Consider the following 24,235-nt stretch of genomic DNA (forward strand, 5'->3'; position numbering starts at 1 on the left):
TGGATTCTGACACAGAAAAACATTCTTTTTTTTAACAAAATGCATCAGTTAACAGCACTTCACCAGCAGAATTCTGCATTGAAATAATTTTTTAAAAGAGTAAACAGATTTTTTTTGCACAGCCAGGATAACAACTCCAAAGTTATTCTTCCCTGCTGTTCCCATGCTGCTTGTGTTGGATTCTTTTTTCTCTAGGAGGACGCTGAGAAAAACCAAGGACTACCAGGCAATGTGGGACATTTAAATAGCTACCTGGATAGTGGACTGTGAGGTGTGCAAAATTATAGGGGAGAGGAGTCCCCTTGCACTTATTTGTGGACACCCATGATCTCACCCCTTTCTCCCCAGAGCAGTTATAGTTCAACAGAACTATAGCAAGGTATCAAGATTAAACTGACACCTGTATTGCTGAATCCCGTCCATGTCCCGGCTAGTGATAGATATGAAAATAGCACTCAATAGTAAAACACCCAAGTCTGGCCAGGAATCCTCCAATTATATTGAGCTGGAGAAACAATAGCTTATCTGAAAGCAGCTCCATTGTAAAGTCCTGATCAGGCACAATGCCCTGAGATGGCTGCCTAGACAAATGATTTGCTATGAACACAGTGCAGGTATGGGATCTGATATCCAGAAACCCATTATTCAGAAAGTTCCGAATTATAGGAAGGCGATCTACCTTAGACTACATTTTAATCAACTAATTAAAATGTTTAAAAATTATTTGGTTTTTATCTGTAATTGTAAATCAGTAGCTTGAACTTGTTCCCAACTAAAACCAGGATCTTAAAACAAATGTTTAAAAATTATTTGATTTTTCTCTGTAATTGTAAAACAGTAGCTTGAACTTGATCCCAATTAAAACAAAAACCTGGCAAATCAATAGGCTACAAACTATGTACTTTGTGTTGGGCTTACGTTACAGACTTTTCATTTGTCAGAATCAAGTCTGTGAGCACAGTAAGGTGGAGGTAATACAACTTATGGAGAATGCCTGGATGGACATATTAATCCTGTAAGGAGCTTCCACAAATATTCATAAATGCAAATATAATATTTATATATATATTTTCTTAATCTCAATAAATTTTTATTGGTTTTATCAAAATTCTGTGTACATTGTTTTTTCACGTAGGTAACATTCATGCCTAGATTTCAAGGTACATGTCATTGTTATTACATTTAATTGCTTACACTGTGAACGTAGTTTGTAGTTTTGCATCCATACACATTATAGCTAAAGCTTAGTCATAAGGTCTGTAATTTTATGATTAATCTTACAACCAGTACTGTATAAGTAATCCAACATGAGTGAACATTATTAATAAAAAGAAAAATAATATTTGTTCTACTACTACACTAGCTGAATGCCATTTATTGAATCTACTATATGGAAAGGAGAGTGTGAGGTACGCCTAGTCCATGCCTATACTCGAACCACGGGTTCCAGCTTAATCAGAATTTCGTATGGGAATCCAGCAATATGCTAGTCATTTTTTTCCTGGATCGTGACCCAGTCTCCCATTGCCTAGACTGGATCTATTGGGATTTGATTCTGTTTCTGCTTGCTAGGGTCCGTTTTGCTGCTGTCATAATGGAGGTAAAAAAAAAGCGAAATTGGGTGTTATTAAGCTCCCCGGGCTTTACTCCAACAGCACCACACCTGGGTCCCTTGGGACCGAGACCCCAAGGACCTAATATACCGTATTGAAAATTATTATCCAAAATCTCCGGGCAGTAGGGCATGCACAACATCTGTGGTACATTGTACCATTTTCACCACAGCGTCTAAAGGTTGCAGCTGGGATTGGGTGAGGGTGAGAATGTTGCAATGCGAGTACCTTATAATTGGTTTCCTGTAAGGAAACATTATTCGAAGACCTTTTAACTGTACCCCAAATGCATTCCCAGGTCTCCTAGTCTAGCTCACGATTGAGATCTCTATGCCATGATAGCATATAAGGTAGGGCCTTTGGTGAAGGGGCTTAAAAAATTCTATTATAAAGGTAGAATAATGATTTTTGTAATCTTGGGGATTGAAGGCAACATTTCTCAAAAAATGTTGCTGGTTTATCTGCTAAGCTAAGTCAGCTAAGTGCCACTGTACAAGGTTTAAGATCTGTTGCAATCTGAATCTTTCCTGTTGTGGGATAGAATCTATGTGGTGTTGAGGCGTAAATGGCCAGAGGGTGATTATAGCTGATCCATTTGCCCATATATATTATGGTCTGACCACCACTTACACCTTGAGGCTTGGAGACCTGGGATAAAGACTGGGATGCATAAAATGGGTGCTACTGGTGTATGGGGGGAGCGTAAGACCAATTTCTTATATGTGGTGTCCCAGAGTTTCAAGGTGTGCATACTGGTATCTTTCGTCCTCATCCCAGGGGGACACCAGATCAGCACTGCAGGGGAGCAAGGGTGTACAAGGTAGATCTGTTTACTCTTGGGGTTGTCCCTGCCCATACAAAGCTAGAAATTGTTTCTTCAAACTTCTCCAATTGAACAGGTAGGATTAGGATAGGTAAAGTCCTAAAGAGGTACAGGAGCTTCGGCAATAAAGTCATTTTCACTGAGTTTATTCGTCCTATCCAAGAGATGTGGTAGGACTTCCATCTCTCTAACAGGGTGGTCAGAACTTTAAACATTGGGGGGTAATTGTATTTGTATAATAAATCATAAGAATTTGCCAATTTAATTACCAAGAGGGTAATGAAACGGGGCTTCAGTTAAATTCAAGTTTAGTCAGAGCAACTTTGCCACTTTACATGGAAGATTAATGCTTAATGCCTCTGTTTTGCTATGGTTAATAGATAGTGGGAGATAGCGACAAATATATTAAAAAGTCTATATAAGTCTGGGAGAGAAGTAATTTGCAAAAATGCTGACTTTATGATCGCACCCTCCCGATTCAATGCCTATGATATTAGGGTTAGATTGAATAGCGATAGCCAGAGGCTCGATAGCCAAATTGAAAAGTTTGGGTAGAGGGGGCATCCCTGTCGAGTTTTCCTATTGATCATGAATGGGAGGGAAGTGAACCCAAATATGTTAACTAGGGCAGATGGATTAGAGAATATGGCTTTGACCCAGGTTATCAATTTGTCTCCAAATCCCCATTATTCTAATATATAGTATAAATAATCCCAGGAGAGGGAGTCAAGTGCCTTGCATTTGTCTAGTTGAAGGACCTTTGAATTAGTTTGGGTTATTTTAGCACTTTGTATATGAAGGATGAAGCGTCTAGTGGCATCTGATGCTTGGTGACCAGGTACAAATCGTAGCTGGTCTTTATGTATAATGACGTGGAGAAACTGATTAATCCTTCTTGCTAAAATTTTCTCCAAAATTTTAACATCAGTATTTAAGGTCGAAATTGGCCTATAGCTCTTGCAATCATAAAGGTCAGAGTCTGGCTTGGGACTAGCAAAGATTTTAGCTTGTAGTGATTCGGGGCATAGGTGTAACCCTTCCCTTAGGCTATTAAGCTTTGCAGTTAAATGGGGAGCCAGTTCAGGGGCATATTTCTTATAATAATATATATTGGGGAGGCCGTCCAAACCTGGAGCTGTATTCAATTTTAATTGTTTTATGGCCTGTAGGACTTTATATGTAGGGTTTTGCCAACCAATTGGGCTTGATCAGTTGAAAGTATAATATTTATATTTTATATATAAATAAAGCATGTAATAATTGTCACATTGTAGAACAGGTTATAACAGGTCTTTTTTTCAGGAGATCTCATTTAACACAATCATACTATGAGGTGGCTGCAACATGAAGGCAAACACATGCAGCATTAGCTGACGGCAATGTTTGGGTTATGCCAGATAGCATTCTTCTGAGTTATTCATATCCAAAATCAATTGGTAAAAATAATTGTAACTTGGAATAAACAATTACTGGACCAGCACTTCCCATTGTGATGTGATTTTTTTTATTATTAAACATACATAATACAGGACTGTGTTTTATAATAAAAAGACATCACATCACAAAGTGCTGGTCCAGGCAACCAGTTTAAAGGAACGACAGCAATGGCAGAAATTGAAAAAAGGCCATATGGCACAGGTTAAATAGTGGATAACAGGTAACACCATTATGTTCTACAAGGCTTATCTGCTAGCTGCTGTGTAACCTGAGCCTTTTTTCCTTTGAATGGCTGCCCCCACTGCTACACAGCAGCTTATTTATTTAAACAATAGTAGTGTTTTTGAAGCAAACACAGTAGTTTTACCAGTGCAGGGAAACACTTCATTACATTTTTATTACTTTAAAACAATTTAATTTTTTGATGTTACTGTTCCTTTAACCAGCATGCTACACAGAACCTTGCAAATAATACAGAATAACCAGAATTTTTTTAAAAAATAAATTCAAGTGATCTGCCCTACAGGCACAGAGTTAATTGTACTGTTTAAGTTTTTTTTTATTGAATAAGTATTATCATTCTTTATAACAAACTTAACAACTTTTTGCTTAAAACAGTGTTATGGGTAAATATGTGTTTTTGCCAGTGGCAACATTTTTTGTGGATCTATGCTACTATTTTTCCATGCAGTGTTTTAATGAGAATAAAACATGTGGTCTGTTGCACCTGTAAAAAAACACAGGTGTCATTATTATAATTATTTGCCCCTTGCCTTCCACATCAACCAATGGGATTTGATTTGGGGAATGTCTGTCCTCAATACAATATACAAAAAAGGGGGTTGTGGGAGCACTCAAAAGGCTAAGTTAAAGTATATTTAAGTATAATGAAAGTGCTACTGATTTTGCCAATTAATCAATGCACATTCCCTGGTCCCGTCTCATAAGTAATTCAGTATAAATGCAAGTGCATATGTTTACAAAAACAGGGGTTTTTAGTTACAAAGTTATGATCATAAAGTTGATAAGCCACCATACCACGTCAAGGTAAACCCTATATGGTGGTCCCTAACTTGTTTACCTCTGGTCATAGTATAAAAAGTCTTTTACTTCTCTGCATAGTAGCATTACTTGCAATCAGTGTCTCTTGAACCTTGGTTTCAGTCTGTAGGCTAGATCCTCCCCCCGCCACTATGCGGCTTTTAAGAGAGAGAGATTGCCCAAACCTACGCCCATTTTTTTAAAAGCATAGGACCACCATTAGTTTAAAGGGGTGGGTATGGGGTGCTACAAACCACATGAAGCTTAGCCTGCAGCTTCTGGCTACAATGCAATATACAAAAGGGGGGTTGTGGGAGCACTCAAAAGGCTAAGTTAAAGTATATTTAAGTATATGGCAGTGCTACTGATTTGGCCAATTAATCAATGCACATTCCCTGTCCTCTGTCCTGACCAACTGGGAAAAAAAGTTATATAAATGGAACACTATTGATGTTTGGAAAAAACTGCATTTATTTCTATGAAGAACAATTGTAGCATAGGAGCTTCTCTAACAATGTAGGGCAATGTATATCCAGAGTGCAAAAATGCCCTAACTGCAGTGTCATTTTTCCTTCCCACTTCATGCATTCCATGCATTTTGTCAAAATTTTGTTATTGTTTGAACATTTTCTGTGGGTTTGTGAACTTCTATGCTGCAAGTTTAATGTAATTTTTAACATGTCGTTAACTAGACATTTGTTACTTTATTTTTCCTTTTTGTAAAAGCAAACAAATTAAATACATCAATGAACAAGAGAAACAGTGCTTGTCAGTGTAAATCAGGCAACAGGTAAGCTTTGGCTTGCAGGCTTTTTCCACATGCTCTCTGGGAAGGAAATAAAAAATGAAATAATGACCAGATAGTGGTTTGAACCCAGGCCAGGGTACTGCAAGGAAACAGTATTGACCACTGAGACATCATGGATTGGTGATTTGAATCAGGTACACGAAGGGGGTTATTTATCAGAGGTCGAGTTTGTGAGGATTTTTGTACCTTAAATAAACTCACAACTCGAATGTTTGCTTATTTATGAAAAAACCAATGCAATTGGGGGAAAAACTTAACTTGAATTTCTCGAGTTATATGCCAAAAAACCTCAAATAGCTCTAATTTATCGAGTTTTCAAGCACAAACCACCATAAAAAAAAAAAATCATGAAGCCAAAGAATATCTTCAGGTGGTTAAATGGACCTTTGCCATTGATTTCTACATGACCTTGACAGGTTTTAGCTGGAGTATTTTTGGATTCGGGCTTTTAGCAGCTTCAGGCATAATAAGGGGAATTTTTTTCTTTTTTTCTCAAACCCTGGTTTGCTTGGCCTTTAATAGTTTTTCAATATTATAAACCACCTGTTCCAACCCCCTCTTGCCTGTGATTCGTACTGCAGTTAGAAGCACTCCCCACCTCCCTCTTGCCTCCAGCTGCTGGCACAGGTAAATATTTGTAGGGATGCACCAAATCCAGGATTCAGTTCGGGATTCGGCCAAAATTCAGCCTTTCAGCAGGATTCGGCCAAATCCTTGCGCCTGGCTGAACAGAATCCGAATTTGCATATGTAAATCAGGAACGGGTAGGAAAATTTTTTTGCACTTTTTCCTTACGCAAATTAGGATTCGGTTCAGTATTCAGCCAAATCTTTAACCACGGATTCTGGGATTCGGCCGAATCCCAAATAGTAGCTTTGGTGCATCCCTACATATTTGTGGGCAATATGATGAAATTTTGGCTCCTGCTGGCACAAGTACATATTTGGGGGCAATATTGTGTTTTTTGGCTGCTGCTTGCACAGGTATAGATTTGGGGCAATATGAAGGTTTGGCTGCTGCTGGCTCAGGTACATGGGGCAATATGGATGGTAAGGTGAGAAATGGTAATGCATCACAGGTACACAGATGTTTGGGGCAATATGATGGATTTTTGGCTCCTGCTGGCACAGGTACAAATTAGGGGCAATATGATAGATGTTGGTACAGGTACATGGGTCAATATGAATGGTAAGGTGAGAAATGGTAATGCAGGACTGGATGGGGGGCACTGATTTAAGCCCTTGCCTAGGGTGCCAAAATACCTTGGCCCGACTCTGGTCTGTACGCTCAAAGCTTGTTCAAATTGTGCCTAACATTTTCAGTTCAGGGGTTTAAGACATACCAGTTCAGCAACAGAAATAAATGATCAGAAAATAATAAAAAGAAAAGGCAGAAAAAGTCATCAATATACAGGAGAGGACGCAACAGAGCAAGTCATAGCGATATTACATTCAGAAACCTAGACTAGTTAGTGATTAACTGAACTGAACAGAATGTTAGCAGCTGATAATGAACAGCATGTGCAGCTGAATGGTGGTGAGATCAGAACTTTTTCAACTGCAGCTCATAGATATTAGTAGTGCGACAGGCAGCTTGTCTACAACTAGTTATGCAGATGAATCGTCAGACATCATGACAGGAGTTCAAATGCAGTCAAAGCCAGCATAGAGGATCATAGCTTGCGCCCTCCAGTGACAGCACCTATTCCAGTGTTGAATTTTAAACAGCATTTTCTGGTTCTAGAGTTTAAAAAAATGACTATCGCACAAAACAAGCTGCTGTTTGCTTCTTACTATGTACGGTAGCTTATCTAAGCCTTGCATATAAATTTACTTTTGACTATGCTGGAGGGAACCTACTTAACTATACAGTATACATGTATTATAAAGGTGTGAGACACATTTAGGGGCCTTTACTATTATAATGAAAGAATGTGATTATTAAAAATGATTTCCTTGTTCTCTGTAATAATAACACAGTACCTTGTACATGATCCCAACTAAGATATAATGAATCCTTATTGGAAGAAAAATTAGCCTATTGGGTTTAAATTAATGTTTAAAAGCATTCTGGATAACAGATCCCAATCCAAATTATGGAAAGATACGTTGTCTGGAAAACCACAGGTCCCAAGCATTCTGGATAACAGATCCCATACCTGTAATGCAAAGTAAAAATAAGAATAAAATTGTAGCCCTCATGAAGCAATAGTTTATTTTGCTGCTGCAGTCAATGACCTCCAACAAACAGATACAATTACAGCGGCAACTTGGATGTGCAGCATGCAGTGATCATTCTACACCTTGCTGATATTTGGTCCAGTCGGGTTGCATATACAGTACATAATGAAAGCTAATTGGTTGACATATGATCCCCATAAAACTTAAAAAAACTTAATATTATCAAAAGTATTGTACACTGAAGATTATCAATCCAGTATGTCTTTAACGTTTAATATTGATACAAGTTTAGCTTGGTAAATTTATTTTATTTAGACTTTAGGCATACCAATTTTATTTGCACACAATACAAATCGAACCAAAAAAGAAAAAATGAATTAGATAATGAAAATGCTTAAGACGGCAGGAGAGCCAGAGGCAACAAATGACCCTGCCCATTAAGTTCTACAGTCACTAAGGTTTTTATGTTGTTCTCCCAGTTGAGTCATATTTAGGCAAGAAATTCAAGTTTCTCCTCTGGCTAATGTCACAGTATGTTAGCATTTTGAAAATTAGAACCGACAAAGCATGGAATTTGTTCACTATATCTCTTACCACTGAATACAACTGGAAATTCAGGATTCCCCTGAAGTATGGCACACCTGTATGATTGTCTGATAAAGCAAGGATTTGTACTTTTACAACACATAACAATCCCTCACATTCCACATCCCTAACCTTCTGGTGTGAAACAATCATAACATTCTGGATGCACTGGCATTTTAAGCACACTTTCAATGCGGAATGTTGCTTGCACATGAAATCAGGTCTGAAAAGCATAAAATGTGTGAAAAGCATAAAATCACACTTAAATATAATCAAATTTGATTTAATTGAAATCAGTGGATGCAAGTAAAATATCACTGAGCAATTCAATCCCATTTTGTATAAGCAGTAATTCCTTCAGAACTTGCATACAAAGTGGAAATCAAAAAAAAAATATTGTTTTCATGAATATAAACGGTATAAAAACTCAAGATTACCTTTCACAAATTTTACCCATTGTCTTTTCTAAATAAACCTTTTTGTTCCTAAATTGTGAATAATGTGGCACTAATTTGCATACAAAAACACTGGAAAATGTCTAATTTTCATCCAACACAACTTTTCCTAAATTAGCCCTTGCTTTGCCCCTAAATTGTAAAAAATGTCCTTTGCACACAAACAAAATTCCCTGGTACTCTCCCATCTACCTTTGGTCAATTTTGCCCACACTCTCTTTATAATTATCCCTTTCATGTCCCTTAATTGTGAAAACTCTACCCCTTATTTGCACAACAAATGACTTTCTTTTGTCCAGGCATTTAGAGCCAATGCTCTAGGGGCAGACATGTCTGGCAACTTCTCCGCAAAAAAACAAAATCATGTTTTTCTTTTCTGCTCCCTAACTGCAGAGGGGGAAACAATGTTAGTGAGTGGGTTACCAGCACACACTACCAAGGAATACCAGGGTATTACGCTTGTAGAATGCCTATACCAACGCCTGTCACCAGGGCCGGACTGGGAGTAGAAAGCAGCCCTGGCAAAAAAATCAACATATAAATGCGTGCTGGTCTTTTACTTATACACATGCATATTTTATATGCCTAAAGGGGTGCCCGGCAGTGCTGTACTTTTCAAAAGAGCCAGGCCCCCCTTGACAGCACCGAAAGTGGCAAAAATACCCGAAGCCACGAAAATAACCAAAGCCGAAGTCCCAAAGCAGCAAAAAGACCTAAAGTCACGAAAACAGACTAAATTAAAGTCCTGAAGCGGCGTAAAGACCTAGTTATGAAAGGAGGCGAAGTTGAAGTCCTGAAGCCATGAGTTCAATTCCTCTGAACACCAGTGTGTAGTTTTTTTTTTAATCCCCTGGCCACCAATGTATTATTTTAATACTCTATAGGCCCCACCAATTTTTTTAAAAAAAATATTCTTTGGGGGCCCAATTTTTTTTAACTTGTAAGGGGGGCTCTGGCGCCAATGTTTTTTTTTAAAAAAATATTCTTTGGGGTCCCAATTTTTTTTTAAATTGTAAGGGGAGCCCTGGCACCAATGCTTTTTTTAAAAAAACTTTTATGGGGGGCCTTGGCGCCAGTTTTTTTTTTTTTTTACTTAGAGGCGGGGGGCCCTGGTACCCAATAGCTTGCTATTGCAACTTGCTTGTGTGTGTGTGGGGGGGGGTTACCTTGATACGCTGATGTCTGTGTGGTCTTTTAAATGTGATGTGGAGTGGGTGGGACCTAATGTATATATCCACGCAATTAGGGTTGCCACCTGGCCGGTATTTTACTGGCCTGGCTGGTAAAAAGTATGGTTGATCCCAACGTTATTAATAGGGAAAAAAAGATAAATATATAGGAAGGCCGGTATTTTTTTCCAGAAAAGGTTGCAGTTTTAACCCAATGTATTGCGTGTAGGATTGCCATGAATTATATGGTCAAAGAACAACCCATCAGTGACTTCCAATATCCTTATCATTAAAGCTGGCCATAGATGTAAAGATTTTTAAAAGATCCGATCGTCATCGTGAGACCACAATTATCTCGAAACGATTGTACGAATTGTCCATCAATTAAAAAGACCATTTCAGGCGATATTGCCAGGAAAACAAAGGGTAGCTGCCTGCTTGTCCCTGCAGACATAGATAGATTTTTTAACCTGGCGGATCTCCAATTTTCTGACAGATGTCGGCCGAAAAATCGTAAGATGTACGATCGTTCGAATCCCACTAACCGCACAATAATTTAGTTTCGATTGGTCGGACTTCGCTAAAACCGTTAGTTAGGCAAGAGAAATCTTTGCGTCTATGGGGACCTTTACAGTAGGGGGTACATTGTACATTATAATACGAGTGATACTCAAGTGTACCCTGTATAGCTCAACCTGCAGCCTTGTGCCTTTATATGGTCACAGAACCCCTCAGTGATTTCTAATATCTTCATAATTTACAGTATGGGTACATTATGCCTTTTACTTATAATATACATATAATATTTATACATATAATAATTAATGGAGTCACAGTGGGAGAAACAATAATAAGCCAAATGCCTGCTTGATAAAAGCAATGCTTGGGGAGAGTAAATTAACACTGGCAGACAGTTTGATTAAAAAACCTTTACTTCTTACCACTACTATTCTCCCTGCACACAGTTTAGGTGGTGGTGTGGGGGGGGGGGGTTGAGGTCACAGGGGGAATCTGGAAAGCAGCTAGCCACAATCTGAGGACGATTACAAACAGGAGGCGGGCCTCAGGTGAAGACGATCGGGGAAACCTCAGTGTGCAGGAAGGAAAAGCTGCTCCAGTACGGAACGCATTTTAGGACATCCTGCAGCGTAATTCTTCATGCGATGTCCCATGACTTCGGAATGGCGCATCGGTTGCTTTTATCGTCCAAACCTGCAATCACACCTCTGTCCTCTACCCTCCCTTCTCAGCCATAAGAACTCTGCCCCCAGCCAGGGCGATCCTGGCCCCTCCACCGCCTGCCCCCCTCCCCAGTGCGCTCACCTTTTTGTGCCGGAGGGGGTCCACGAGGGCGGCAGAGAGCATAATTGTGTTCTCTGCGTTAGAAGAGCCGAATTTCCGGTTTGAAAACTGGAAATTCGGCTCTTAAAGTACCAGAGCATTTTTGCGGCCCCTGGTGCCTAGTGGGGCGCTGCCGCCTGAGGCGAGATTCTCAGGTAACCTCATTGGCAAAGCGCCCCTACCCTCAGCCCTCCATCCTCCTCCCTCAGTCATCTGTCTTCCGCCCTCATTGCTCTGCCTTCAGTCCTCTTCCTTCCGCCCTCGCTCACCACTTTAGAAACTTATGGATAAGAGTGTCGGCTGAAAAGAGAGATCTGAGGGGGGAGTGATGAAGAAAGAGGGTAGAGGGCTGAGCAGGAAGATGACTAAAAGGAAGAGGAATGATGGTGGAAGGCAGAGGACTGAGGGGGAGTGACTGTAAAGGCGACCGATGCGCCATTCCAAAGGCATAGGACATCGCAGGAAGGAGATGTATTTCGCTTCAGGATATCCTAAAATGCATACTCCTGGGTCCTACGCTGAAAACGATCAGCCTGCCCTTCTTGTCTACTTCTCTTTCTCTCCTCTCTCCCTCCCCAGCCTCCAACCCACTCAGTCTGACACTAGTTTTAGTTAGAAAGGCAGCAGGGCAGTCCGAAAAAAATAAATGCCTGCAACGTCACAGTCTCGCGAGATGTGATCTTGAACGTCTAGATGAGCTGTCCGGAAGGAGCTAAGGATCTCGCTGCTGTAAGGTGTTTAAACACCTATTAGGGACTGCGTGCTGTGTTAAGGAAATCTGTCCAACAAATAAAGTGGGGTTTTTGGCCGGTACGTGCAATACTTTTGAGTAACCGGGACTTTATAGTACTGATACAAAAACACGCAACCTCAGAGGACAGGTGATTTCGCTTGTCTCTTGTTTTAGCAGTCTTCCTAAATGTGGCCATTCTGTCTTATCCTCTCCTGTTTTATTGTTTCCTGGTTCTCCTGACAGCTTGAGCTATTTCATCATCTTCCTAGGACAATGTTTAAGAAGCTGAAACAGAAGATCAGTGAAGAGCAGTCCCCTTCGAAGAGCCCCCTTGCGCCAGATCAGCAGGTAAGAAAATCCTGAAAACAGTGGGTTATCCATGGGGATGAAGGTTTCTTCTAGTTCTACTGTAGTCTTGCAAATTGCAGTGAATAATACACTGTATAAGCATTCTGCCTTCTAATGAATAATTACTCAAAAGAAAGTCAAACATTTATTAAATACACATAGTAAAAAATGGTACATACTGACCCTCAAAAAATCCACTTTACGCGTTTCATACATGCCGGTACTTAGTCATACTTATGACTTTTTATATATAATAGCTTCCAGGATACTTTCTTTCGAGTAATTATTCCATAGAACCTTGGGATTTGGGGTAAAATCCTGGAGCTATTTTTGCCCTTTATGGTCTGGCAGACTGGACTCCCCCCGACTTAATAATATTTTGTATTTTTTCTGATTAATGAAAACAATGTAAACCAAACTCCACTCACCCCCAAAAAAAGTCCAGATGGCATATAACTGCAAGAGATTGGCATCGTCTTTGTGATCCTGGCCTTCCTTCTTAAAAGACTCCTGTCTCAGATTTACAACACTTAAATGTTTCTGCTTGGAAATCTTGATGCAAAATATATACTTTAAGTAGTTCTAGGTTGGGCTGGGGTTGCTTTGGATCTCTTTTTACTGATGTAGTCTACTTTAAATGTGTTTTACGTCTTCCCAGTGGCCCTTCAATACCAAATTACTGTATCAAAAACTATTTTTAAAATTCTGCTGTTAACTATTGACAACACATTTACTTCATATATGCATATACTTTGATTTTGGTACTAAAGAAGTGTGGTTCACCTTTAGAATAACTTCTAGTGTGTTATAGAATGACCAAATCTAAGCAACTTTTCAATTGGTCTTCATTATTTATTTATTTTTGTTTTTTTAATTATTTGTCTTTTGCTTCTGACTCTTTGCGTGTTTCAAAAGGGGGTCACTGTCCCCATCTAAAAACAAATGTTCTGTAAGGCTACAAATGTATTGTTATTGCTACTGTTTATGACTCCTCTTTCTATTCAGGCCTCTCCTATTCATATACCAGTCTCTCATTCAAATTAATGTATGAAAGTAAAAAATGTTTTTCCCTTCCCACCCCTAGTTTGCGTATGCAAATTAGGATTCAGTTTGGTATTCGGCCGAATCTTTCACGAAGAATTCGGAAGTTCGGTGGAATCCAAAATAGTGGATTCGGTGCATCCCTAGTTACTAGTGAAATTTGAACCCTGGCAACAAGAATGCTAAACATTGCAAACTGGAGAGCTGCTAAATAACTCAAAACCCAAAAATAATTAAAAATGAAAAACAATTACAAAGTGTCTCAGAATATCACTCTCTACATCATACTAAAAGTTAACTAGAAGGTGAACAACCCATTTAACACTAATGGTTCATGGTTTGATTGCATTTTACTCTAGTTAAAGTTTGACATTACCAGTTGCATCCGATTACATGATTATTGTCATTTCCACTGACTTGAATTTTAATGTCTCGTATGGGTTTCTAGTGTGCCTCCTGGTATGTTAAGCAGCATGCTGGATAATTTGAAATACTTTATTGATGCTGGTAAAGCTTGGCCAGAACAAGGGCCTCACAGGGGCTCACTGGGTAGCACTTGAAATGCTGAGGTCCTTAGTTTAATTCTGGCTTGAGCATTCTTTTCATATGATCTTTCCATTTCAGCTACTGATAAAATTGACTCTACTGGGTGTGACTATGATGAATATATAAGTTCCCACAGGGCAGAGACTTGATATATAATATTTGTAAATTGCTGCATAAATGTATTATCACTATATAAATACCAGGAAACAGGTAAAATAAATAAACAAATTGAATAGCAGGTCTCTAACCGTGTTTGCTTTCTTCTGACTTTCTGAAGATGCCAGATGGCATCCAAATACATTTTACATCTGATAAGTAGAAATATTTTGTTTGCCACACATTTCTGGTTTCTTGTCTTATGTCCCATGTTGGTTTGGAACAACATGTTGCTCGCTAACCCCTTATATGTTGCTCCATGGCCTCAAAGCAGGAACTTATTTTTGGAACAACTGGCTTGGAGGAAAGTTTTGGTTGTATAAAAAACAGGTTTTTTGCTAAACAGAGCCTTCTGTAGGCTGCCAGTTCACATAGGAGCTAATAAATAGCCAATCACAGCATTGTTTGGTATCCCCTCCAGGGAAATATTTCATGTTTGTGTTGCTCCCCAACTCTGTTTATATGTATGGTTCACGGGTACAAAAGGTTGGGGACCCCTGTCTTATGCCATTACCCTTACTTGTATTGTATTGACTGCATTTGGGATTAATGATTTGTGCTTCTTGCTGTCGCAAAGGAAACTGCCAATTACTACAAAGTAGTTTGTATGCATCTAAATATGATGCGCTGTTATAGACACAAAGGGGTTTATTAACTTAAACTCCATTTTTTCCCATTTTTAAAAACTTGACCAGAAAACAATTAAAGGTTTATTAAATAGGCCCCAAAATATCTACATTTTGATCCCATGCACAAAGTAGTGATCAATATCCTAGTGTGACAAAACAAGAGAGCATGAAACCTATGGTTGTGTTTAATGTCAAAATCTGTTGGCAATTACTCCACTGCATAAGTAGGATCCGGTGTGGAATTGTTCTTGTTCACCAGAGCAGACTGCATCAGTTTGGGCACAAGTGCAATTTCTTATATAATTTACTGGCAGTGGTTGAAGTTTTTTAATTTCTAAAGTCAGAATGTTTCAAATGTTCATTCTTTTACATCATTTTGTAACCCCACACACAAATAATATGACTTGCACAGTGGACGATTATTACATTAATTATGTTCGTTCAGGCAAATTGTTTCCTGACAGATTGTTTCAAACTTGCAGATTGTTTTACCCAATCTTTTTAATTATAAGACCATTTTATCAGATCATCCTAAAATCAGTTGTTGGATGAAATCTGCCTGTGTATGGACAGCTCTTGTCTTTTGTTTGATACCAAGTTCTAGAAACGACCCTACCTACTGCTGAGGCAAAACATCTAGGTTGTCTAAAGCAGTTCTGTCTAGCCTTTTTCTGTATGGGGGGGTTGTTCCATATACAGGTATAGGATCTATTATCTGGAATGCTGTGGTTGTCTGTAATTTGGATCACCATTTCTTAAATCTGGTAAAAGTATTAAATAAACCCAGAAGGATTGTTTTGCCACAAATATGGATTCATGCAGTTTACCCCAAGTACATGATACGGTTTTATTATTATAGAGAAAAAGGAAATCATTTTTTTAAAATATGGACGCTCTGGGAGATGGCTTTTTTGTGTTTTGAAGCTTCTTGGATAATAGGTTTCCAGATAAAGCATTCCATGCTACACTTATAAAGGATCCTAATATTTAAATGCTAATATAAAAGTCGGTGAAGCATTGGGCAGGCTGGAGGGCCGTATTTTGACCATAAGCCTTCAGGTGAAGTCCTGTAGGTATAATATGTGGGAGTTGCCCATTGTTGCCTATTTTAAAGGAGCCTGTCACTTTACTAACTCTATATAAATAATTTAAAATTTCAGTTTTGTTTTTCACAATCACAGCAATAGGCAGTCTCCAGTTTGTTAAGGCATGTTTTGCATCATCCCAAAATGTTATGTGTGTGACAGAATCTAAAATCACATCAAGGGAGTGCAGAATGGAAAAAATGCAGCTTTAGGATGGCTTGTTTCACCTGCATGGAGAGCTCCTTTGACCACATCTCTGTTCACAGCAAAATCTTCCACATACAAGCACCCCCCTCAAATCAACTCCAGGGCTTTTATCTGCTTCATTGATAATGACATAACAAAGGAATTGCCCACACCTGCCCAAATAGCCTTTGAGTCAATTGTTCAATTACTTTTGAGCCCCTGCAATAAAGTGACTGTGTTTAAAAAAAAAAAAAAAAAAAAGACTTTAGTTCCTGACATTTTTATGCAATCTTTATGTTCAACCCACTGAATTAAAGCTGAAAGTCTGCAGTCCAACTGAATCTGAGTTGCTTCATTTAAAAATTATTCTGGTAATGTACAGAACCACAATCAGTCTCTGTCCAAATATTTATGAACCTAACTGTATCTGTATGTCTATGGCCAGCTTTAGGCATCAAGGTGGGTAAGGCAATATAGGACTGACAGCATAGAAATTGTTGCAGATTAATTTGGGGTATCTTTGATAGCAATCTTAAGACAACGTTTTTAAATTTAGAAATAACATGACACTTAAATCATATGTGGATCATGGATCTTTCATTAGAGCAGCCTTTAAAGGAACACATTACGACAATTGCTTATAGAAAAGTGTGGCTCCTATGTCCTCTTTCAATATTCAGGTATAGCTAAGCTTTTTTTACTGTTGGAGGATGGTTGAAAGGCTCAGTGTTGCACCCATGGGGAGTAGGGTGGTTGGTAGTTTGCCAATTTTTGTGATAAGGTTAATTTTTTACTGTAACTGGTTGAATTTCCAGAATAATAACACCTTTGAATGAAGGGTGCAAGACAACCACTCGAAAGGACAAGTGAAAAGTCTGAATTGTATATTACTGGACATAATGTTGATGAACTATAGGCTGTGTTATACTTTCTCATAAATGTGACCATAGATTTAACAGTCCCATTGTCATTTAATTGGAATCCTTTGCATCAAGACTTTTTTAGGCATCCACCGCTTTATATGCGTCACATTTGGAAATAACCGATCATCTGCTAGTACCCTCAGGGGAGTGCGTTAGTCCCTGTGTGTTAGGGATGTGTGGGTCAGGGTTTTCCTGGCCCGCACCGACCCTAACCCGCCCTGCTGCAGCCCGCGCGAGCAGACGCGAGACTATAAAACCAGAATTTGGATGCCGGCATTTGAAGGTGGCAGACGGGGAGAGCAGGAGAAGAGCTCAACCCGCAGTTTCTGCTATCCGTTTTCTAGATATGAGTTTCCATACCTGTATATGAAGTTGAGAACCTGATCATGAAAGATCTACCCATAACAGCCCAGTTTTTTAAAGATGAATTTTATTTTCCATTCTGATCATGTAATTTACTGTTTTATAGTCCCTTTGTTATTGGTAAATTAATTTATAGTGATTCTTTAAAATGGTGGTCCCACGATAATGTTAAATGCATGTTTGTTTGTTTTTCCTAGTTGGATGTGGCTTGGTTTTCTCCAGGTGCCCTGGACAGGGGCAATTAGTCTGGAACTGTGATTTATTATATTAAAAAAAAAATCATTAAAGGTGATAACTAATAGGGTTAATTTTAATAAAACGACACTACCGGTAAGTTTGCCCAGGCTAAAGTATCCAACAACAAATTAACTGTAAGGATTACTTGTCACCTGTTTAAAGCAAACATCTTATCGGTTGTGAGGGGTTATTGCACCTGGACTTTTATTACATATGGGGGATACTCATAAAAGTAAAAGTTAAAATGGTTTTAAAAATATTACATTTTTATTTGGTTGGAAATGCCTTTATATGTATGTGGTGTAAACATTTACTGCCAGAAGCTGAAATACGATGGAGAAGGGGATAAAGTTGTACAGGTATTGGATCTGTTATCCAGAAACTCATTATTCAGAAAGCTCTGATTTACGGGAAGGCCATCTTCCATAGATTCCATTTTAATCAGATAATTCAAATTCTTAAAAATTATTTCCTTTTTCTCTGTAATATTAAAACTGTACCTTGTGCTTGATTCAAACTAAGATATAAATAATCCTAAGGGTGGTGACACACGCTAAGATTCTGCAGAGATTAGTCGCCCAACGACTAATCGTCTCTTTCTGTCTCACGAGGAAACTTCGGGCTAACAAATCACTCCGAGTGCCATCCCGCTGGCCATTTACATTCTAGCCGGCGGAAAGGCATTTAAGGGAGATTAGTTGCCCGAATGAAGAGGCGATTTGTCGCTGGGCGACTAATCTCCTCAGAATCTTAGCATGTGTCACCACCCTTATTGGAGGCAAAATAATCTTATTAGGGTTTAATTCATGGTTAAATGTTATTAAAGTAGATTTAAGAGCCCTTGTTTGGAAAACCCCAGGTCCCGAGCATTCAGGTACCATACCTGTATATATAATTAAATTAAAGGGGCAGGATGGGGCTTACACTACAGCAACAGGGAAGGTTAGTTTGGCCCTGCTGGTTTTCTAAGTGGATCTTTGCTGGATCTTCTCCAGTTTTCCTTTGCCAGTTTATTTATATTTTGGAATTGGGGTTATCATAATCACATGCTCTTCTATTTAGTTATTGCTTATAAGCTTCTGAATCATAGGCTTATGGTAATGCTTGGCTGAAACATTTTCAATAATTACATTTCCATTAATTTATGCCTATGTTTATTGAGACAAATATTGTTGTTCGCTGTTGGTAACAGGGTCGTCAAAGAAGCACATCAGCAGGCAACAGAAGTAGAACTTCTTCAGTGACCGAACAGCAGGATGACAGCCTGGCAACATCAGACAGAGAGGTCTGTGAAAGTTCTATATTTATCTTGTCTATGTCATAGTATCTGTTCATTATCCAGTTGTATTGTCTGCAAATGTTTGGGGAGATATACCATATTCTTTTTTAAGCCACAAAGGTAGTTGTGAGCTGCAAGAAAAGTGAATGTAGGCAGCAAAAATAAAATGAAGTTGAAGACCTTTTTAACCTTAATGTTTGCGTTAAAGGAATGCATTTTGTAGGTTGCACTCTTCTAAAACTGCTTTTTAGAAACTACTGGAAAATGTATTTGTTTTCCCAGAGCTAACTCTCCTTTTCTTGAAAATGTTCAAATGAAGATAATGAGTCCAGTAAAACAAACCCCTCCCTTTCCCTAACATGTAAACTTTGATGGACTTTCAGATAAGGAGCTGCTCGTTATCTAGAGGGCTTAACTATATCGGTAATTTAGTTGTATTTGTATTATAGACAATAGCAAATGTGTATTCATTGCAAGCATATTCATACACTTGTTTTAGAAAGTGATCAAATATCTCAAGGTTTTTTCAGATGCTTTGCTGATTGTCCAGTTTGTTTTAATGCAAACAAATCTATAAACTGTTAAAATATCTACACGGAAGGAGCATTATACACCTGAAGATATGAAGATATGAAAAAATTATTGTTTTTCTTAACTAAAAAAAGAAAAGAAGTGTGATCATCACAATCTTATTCATACATCTTAGTAGAAATTACATCACAGTCATGCAATAATCTAGAGTTTGGCCATTTCTCTATGGTCCAAACTGTAAATTATATCCCTGTTTATGGCATGCTGCTATATTTAATAGGAAATTTATTACTTTGTAACATGGAGACCATTTTGCAGATGTCTTCTAGCATTTCCCTTTGGGGGCGTTTCTCTGCCTCCATGCAGAATAGAAACAGGAATCACTGGCACTCGAAGGCAGGTGCAAGCCGGGACAAGCCCATGCGTTGTTATATTAAGCAGAAAATGCAACGTTTCCGGGTTAAACCCCTTTGTCAAAGGGAGAGGTTGCTGAGGTGTATGAGCCTCACAGCAGTGTTCATTATGGACTAAAGAGGTGACAGTCGCTGGAGGGGAAGGCCAGTTAAAAGAGAGTTAAAGTAGTCTAGACGTGATATAACGAGAGAGTGAATAAGAATTTTGGCAGCATCTTGGGTGATAAATGATCGTATTTTGAATATGTTCCTTAGGTGGAAGTGACATGATTTAATAAGTGACTGGATATGAGGAGTGAATGACAGGGCAGACTCAGACTGGTGCCATGAACCTCATAAATAAACCCTTACACAACTTTGAGCGAGTATTTATTTAATTGTTAAAGGTTTTCTTTTCATCGCTGTACCTTCTACATAACTCTTGAGTCTCCCTGCAAAGGAGTAGGGTCTGTTTTTGGGCAAATGACCATGGTCTCTGCTTTCTTGCAGAGGCTCCTTTATTAATTGGTTGGCTTACAGCTTTTGGAAACTATCAAGCAGAAAGATATACTGCCCAAAGATGGTGCAAGTGTGCCCTTCTCTATCACAAATAACCATGAACAGAAAGGCCATCTGTTGGAAGGGAAAGTTGTTTGTGGCATGTTAAAGAGATACTGGGGGTCAATTCTCAACACTGGGCAAATTTGCCAATGGACAGTAACCCATGGTAACCAATCAGATTGCTGCATTCATTGTTCTACTTGCAACTGGTTTTAAAAAGCTAATCAGTGATTGGTTGCTGTAGGTAACTGCCCATGGGCAAATTTGCCCAGTGTTGATAAATGAGCCCCACTGACACCAGAAAATAACCTTTTTTTATATCCATGATAACATTATCTTTGATTGCTATTTATAATTTTGCCATAAAAGTATTTGCCTGATGCTTTTACATTACCTTTCTTATCCCCATGTTCCTGTATGAGGGGGCTGTCCGTTCGCATTAGAAACTCTAACTGAAAGACAGTCGAGTTGGCAAAACAGTCAGGTTTAGGAACTTCAACTAACACTTACAAAAACAAAAAATATCAACGTGACACACTCAGATTCAGGGAGATTTAGTCGTCCGTTGATAAATCGCCTCTTCTTTGGGGCAAGTAATCTCCCCGAACTGCCTCCCGCCGGCTAGAATGTAAATCGTCGGCGGGATGGCATTCAGAGCTCTTTGTTTTCCAAAGTCGCCAGAAGTTTCCTTGTGAGGAAACTTTTTAATATTTATATTACGGTCTCTCATTCAAATCAATGCATGGTTGCTAGGGTAATTTGAACCCTAGCAAGTCAGATAACATCAAAAGATTAAAGTGAATTTTAAAGTAATGTAAATATGCACTACACAGGTCAAACTGCACAGGTAAAACTACAATATCCTGCATAGGGAAAACTGATGTATTTGCTTCAGAAACTCTACTATAGTTTATATAAACAAGCAATGGGGGCAGCCGTTCAAGCACAGGATACATAGTAGAAAACAGATAAGTTTTGTAGAATCCCATTGTATGCTGCTGAGCTTATCTGTTATCTGCTGTGTAACCTGTGACTTTTTTCCTTTTTCAACTTTGAATGGATGTCCCCATTGCTACACAGCAGCTTGTTTATATAAACTATAGTAGTGTTTCTGAAGCAAACACACTGGTTATACCAGTGCAGGGCAACGGTACATTATATTTTACGTGCTTAAAAACACTTTCATTTTTGATGTTACTGTTCTTTTAACTGTACTGACTTACATTTTATTATCTTTTGACTATCATAATGTTCTTTTAATGTTTTAGTTACAAATTTAAAGGAGAATTATACACCAGTTATTAACTTAAACTCGTTACTGTGAATTGAAATTTTACTTACATTGTTTTCTGTACCTTAGTTTAGTCAACTGTTCATATGGATCATGAAATTTGTAATAAGGGTGGTCATGTGAGAGGGAATTAATGTAAAAAGTGTCTATGATCTGTGTTCTTGAATGCACTGGAACACCTTTACATATTACATGTGATTTATTTATTGGGCATATGTTGAATACTTGCAAATGTTCTGAGATTCTATTATGATTTTTATAAATATTACCATCATCCATGTTGCCTGATGATGTTTTATCTCCCAACTTCATTGCACTGAATGGCACAGCTGCTGGCCGGGATGATAGCAGAGCCCGCTTTACTGTCTGAGTACACAGTTTTTGCTCTGGACCGTAGCAAAAGGTCCAAACAACAGAGTGACAGTGTGGTGAGTCTCTGGCTCTGGCTGGAAAATAAAATAACTCTAGACTAGTTTTGTGTACACCCTAACTAGCAATTGTGCACATTTATCTAGTAACCCTGCAATTAAAATTTGAGACTGCTGTAGTGTGCTTATGAGTGTGGGAATTTCTGCTTAAAGGACAAGGAAACCCCAAAACACTAACTTTATGTATTTTGCTCAGAAATTGATACTTTGCAGTAAATGAGCCTGATGAAAATCTTTCTCTCTTTGAAATATGTGGCAGCATATTGGTTCTGCTGATGTCATCCATTGTTCTGTGCATGCATTACATGCATGCCTTTCTCTGGCCGCTGGCGATTGCTTTGATTCCCACATTTAGCTTGCAGCAATATCGAATAATGTACTATTTTCATTAATATTAATTGTGGCTGGCCAGCCTACCAACAGTACCACATAGACAAAACCTAACTGTTCTTTATACAGTTTCTAGAAATAAAAAAGAAGTTGGTCTTTGGTCCTATTATATTCGCATGCAGTCAGTGCCTCTTTTTATACTATAATGCAAAATAATAGCCACCCACTTTCCACTCTGTGCCTACTTAAAGCTTTTAGGTAGGCCTGCTCTACACAATCCAAGGGCAGCTTTCTTCTAGAAAGCAGTGTTGGTACCTTCTTGAAAGCACTTGGTACCTAAAATCGTTTCTATCAGTTCAATTCCATCAAACCCTATGAAATTGTCCAAACAGGTATTGTCAGGATGCCCAGGGCCTCCGAATACATCCGATGTGCATACTTTGAGCATGCGTTATGGAGAAGAGCAGTAATTCGAAGCAGAGCAGGAACTTATGTCCGTAACAGCTAAGAAATGTTGGCGATGGGAAGAGATAACTGACTACAGTGGAACCAGTAGGCAATGAGAAGAAAAGTAAAAAGATGCACAATTAAAATTGCTGCAGTGTAACAAAACTACCTCCAGATAATAAGTTTTAAACACGTGTGTTTCATAACACTGATGAAAAGGGCATGACGCCCTACAAACATTTGGTTATTTGGACTATTTGGAGGTACTTTTGTTACACTGCAGCAATTGCTATTGAGCTGCAATGAGTACAGATGGGCTAAGCATTATTTGTAGGCGCCATAACAAATGGCAACGATTCTTGCTTAGTGTTTCCTTGTCCTTTAATCTAAGGTATTAATATATTTTTGCACTGATGTTTTAAGAGGCGTTTGTTATGCTTTTTGCTGAAGCCTTGCATGATATTTATAATGCCTAGCTTTAATAGATGTCTTATTAACAGCCAGTTCTGATATTTATATTCCTCCCTCCAAGATTTAATTAAACAGCGACTATGAGTGCTTTCTTGAGGACCTAGGGATAAAGTAAAGCTTAATTTCTACCATACAGATTAAAGCATTGCAGTGTTGGTTTTTGGTAACCAATTTTGTCTGTAAGCCCTGAAAGCCAGAGACCTGTCTTTATATTTAGCCAGTGCATTGCTAGTTCCCCTTTTATTGTACAGAGACAAATCGTAAAAAGGATGCACAAAGAGTACAAGAAAACAAAATATTTCAGACTTCTCAACGCATTCTTGTTATAACTCTTCATTGACAAATGTTTTAGCTGGAATAGTGATATCAAACGGGGGGGGGGCGGTATTTAGACAATTCACACATGAAATGTAAAGTAATATCATTTTGTCCTGTAATGTTTCATATTTAATTATGTAGGCAATAAGGTACTTCCTATTTTATGTATAAAAGGGGGGGGGATTAAAATTCATCACCAAGGAGTATTCTGACCATAAGGCATTAGGTTTCCAGTACAACTCCATTGTGTTCTAATGCGCTCGTGCTTAAAATAGGAAGTACAGTGTTCTTTTTAATACTCGAGTTTTATTGACCCATGCGACATACAGTTTAAAAGAATATGCTTTATGGTCCTATGATTTATTTCTTTTTACAGTGAAAAATCAATTTTACATCCCCTTATTTAAGGTTTTCGCTCATTTTACACCATTTTTATGATCCCACCAACATACAATGCAATATGCATTTCACTGATTTTACATTTTCCA

General features: G+C 38.5%; 1 protein-coding gene across 6 annotated transcripts in view; it reads left to right on the forward strand.

The window, feature by feature from the left end:
- The first annotated feature begins 11,755 nt into the window (after positions 1 to 11,755).
- golga4.L (golgin A4 L homeolog) overlaps positions 11,756 to 24,235 on the forward strand; it is a 52,814-nt gene continuing 40,334 nt past the window's right edge. For 2 of the 6 annotated variants that reach the window (XM_041566125.1, XM_041566124.1), the window contains exons 1-4: positions 11,757 to 12,262; positions 12,429 to 12,533; positions 18,892 to 18,984; positions 22,083 to 22,181. In XM_041566125.1, the coding sequence (XP_041422059.1) occupies positions 12,459 to 12,533; positions 18,892 to 18,984; positions 22,083 to 22,181 (267 nt within the window). In that variant the 5' untranslated portion in view covers positions 11,757 to 12,262; positions 12,429 to 12,458. Of the gene's footprint in view, positions 12,334 to 12,428; positions 12,534 to 18,891; positions 18,985 to 22,082; positions 22,182 to 24,235 lie in introns of all 6 variants that reach the window. The other 4 variants (XR_005961887.1, XR_005961886.1, XR_005961888.1 and 1 more) reach the window with 4 other exon arrangements.

The sequence above is a fragment of the Xenopus laevis genome, chromosome 6L, assembly GCF_017654675.1.
Source record: "Xenopus laevis strain J_2021 chromosome 6L, Xenopus_laevis_v10.1, whole genome shotgun sequence".
In the NCBI taxonomy this organism is placed as follows: Eukaryota; Metazoa; Chordata; class Amphibia; order Anura; family Pipidae; genus Xenopus; species Xenopus laevis.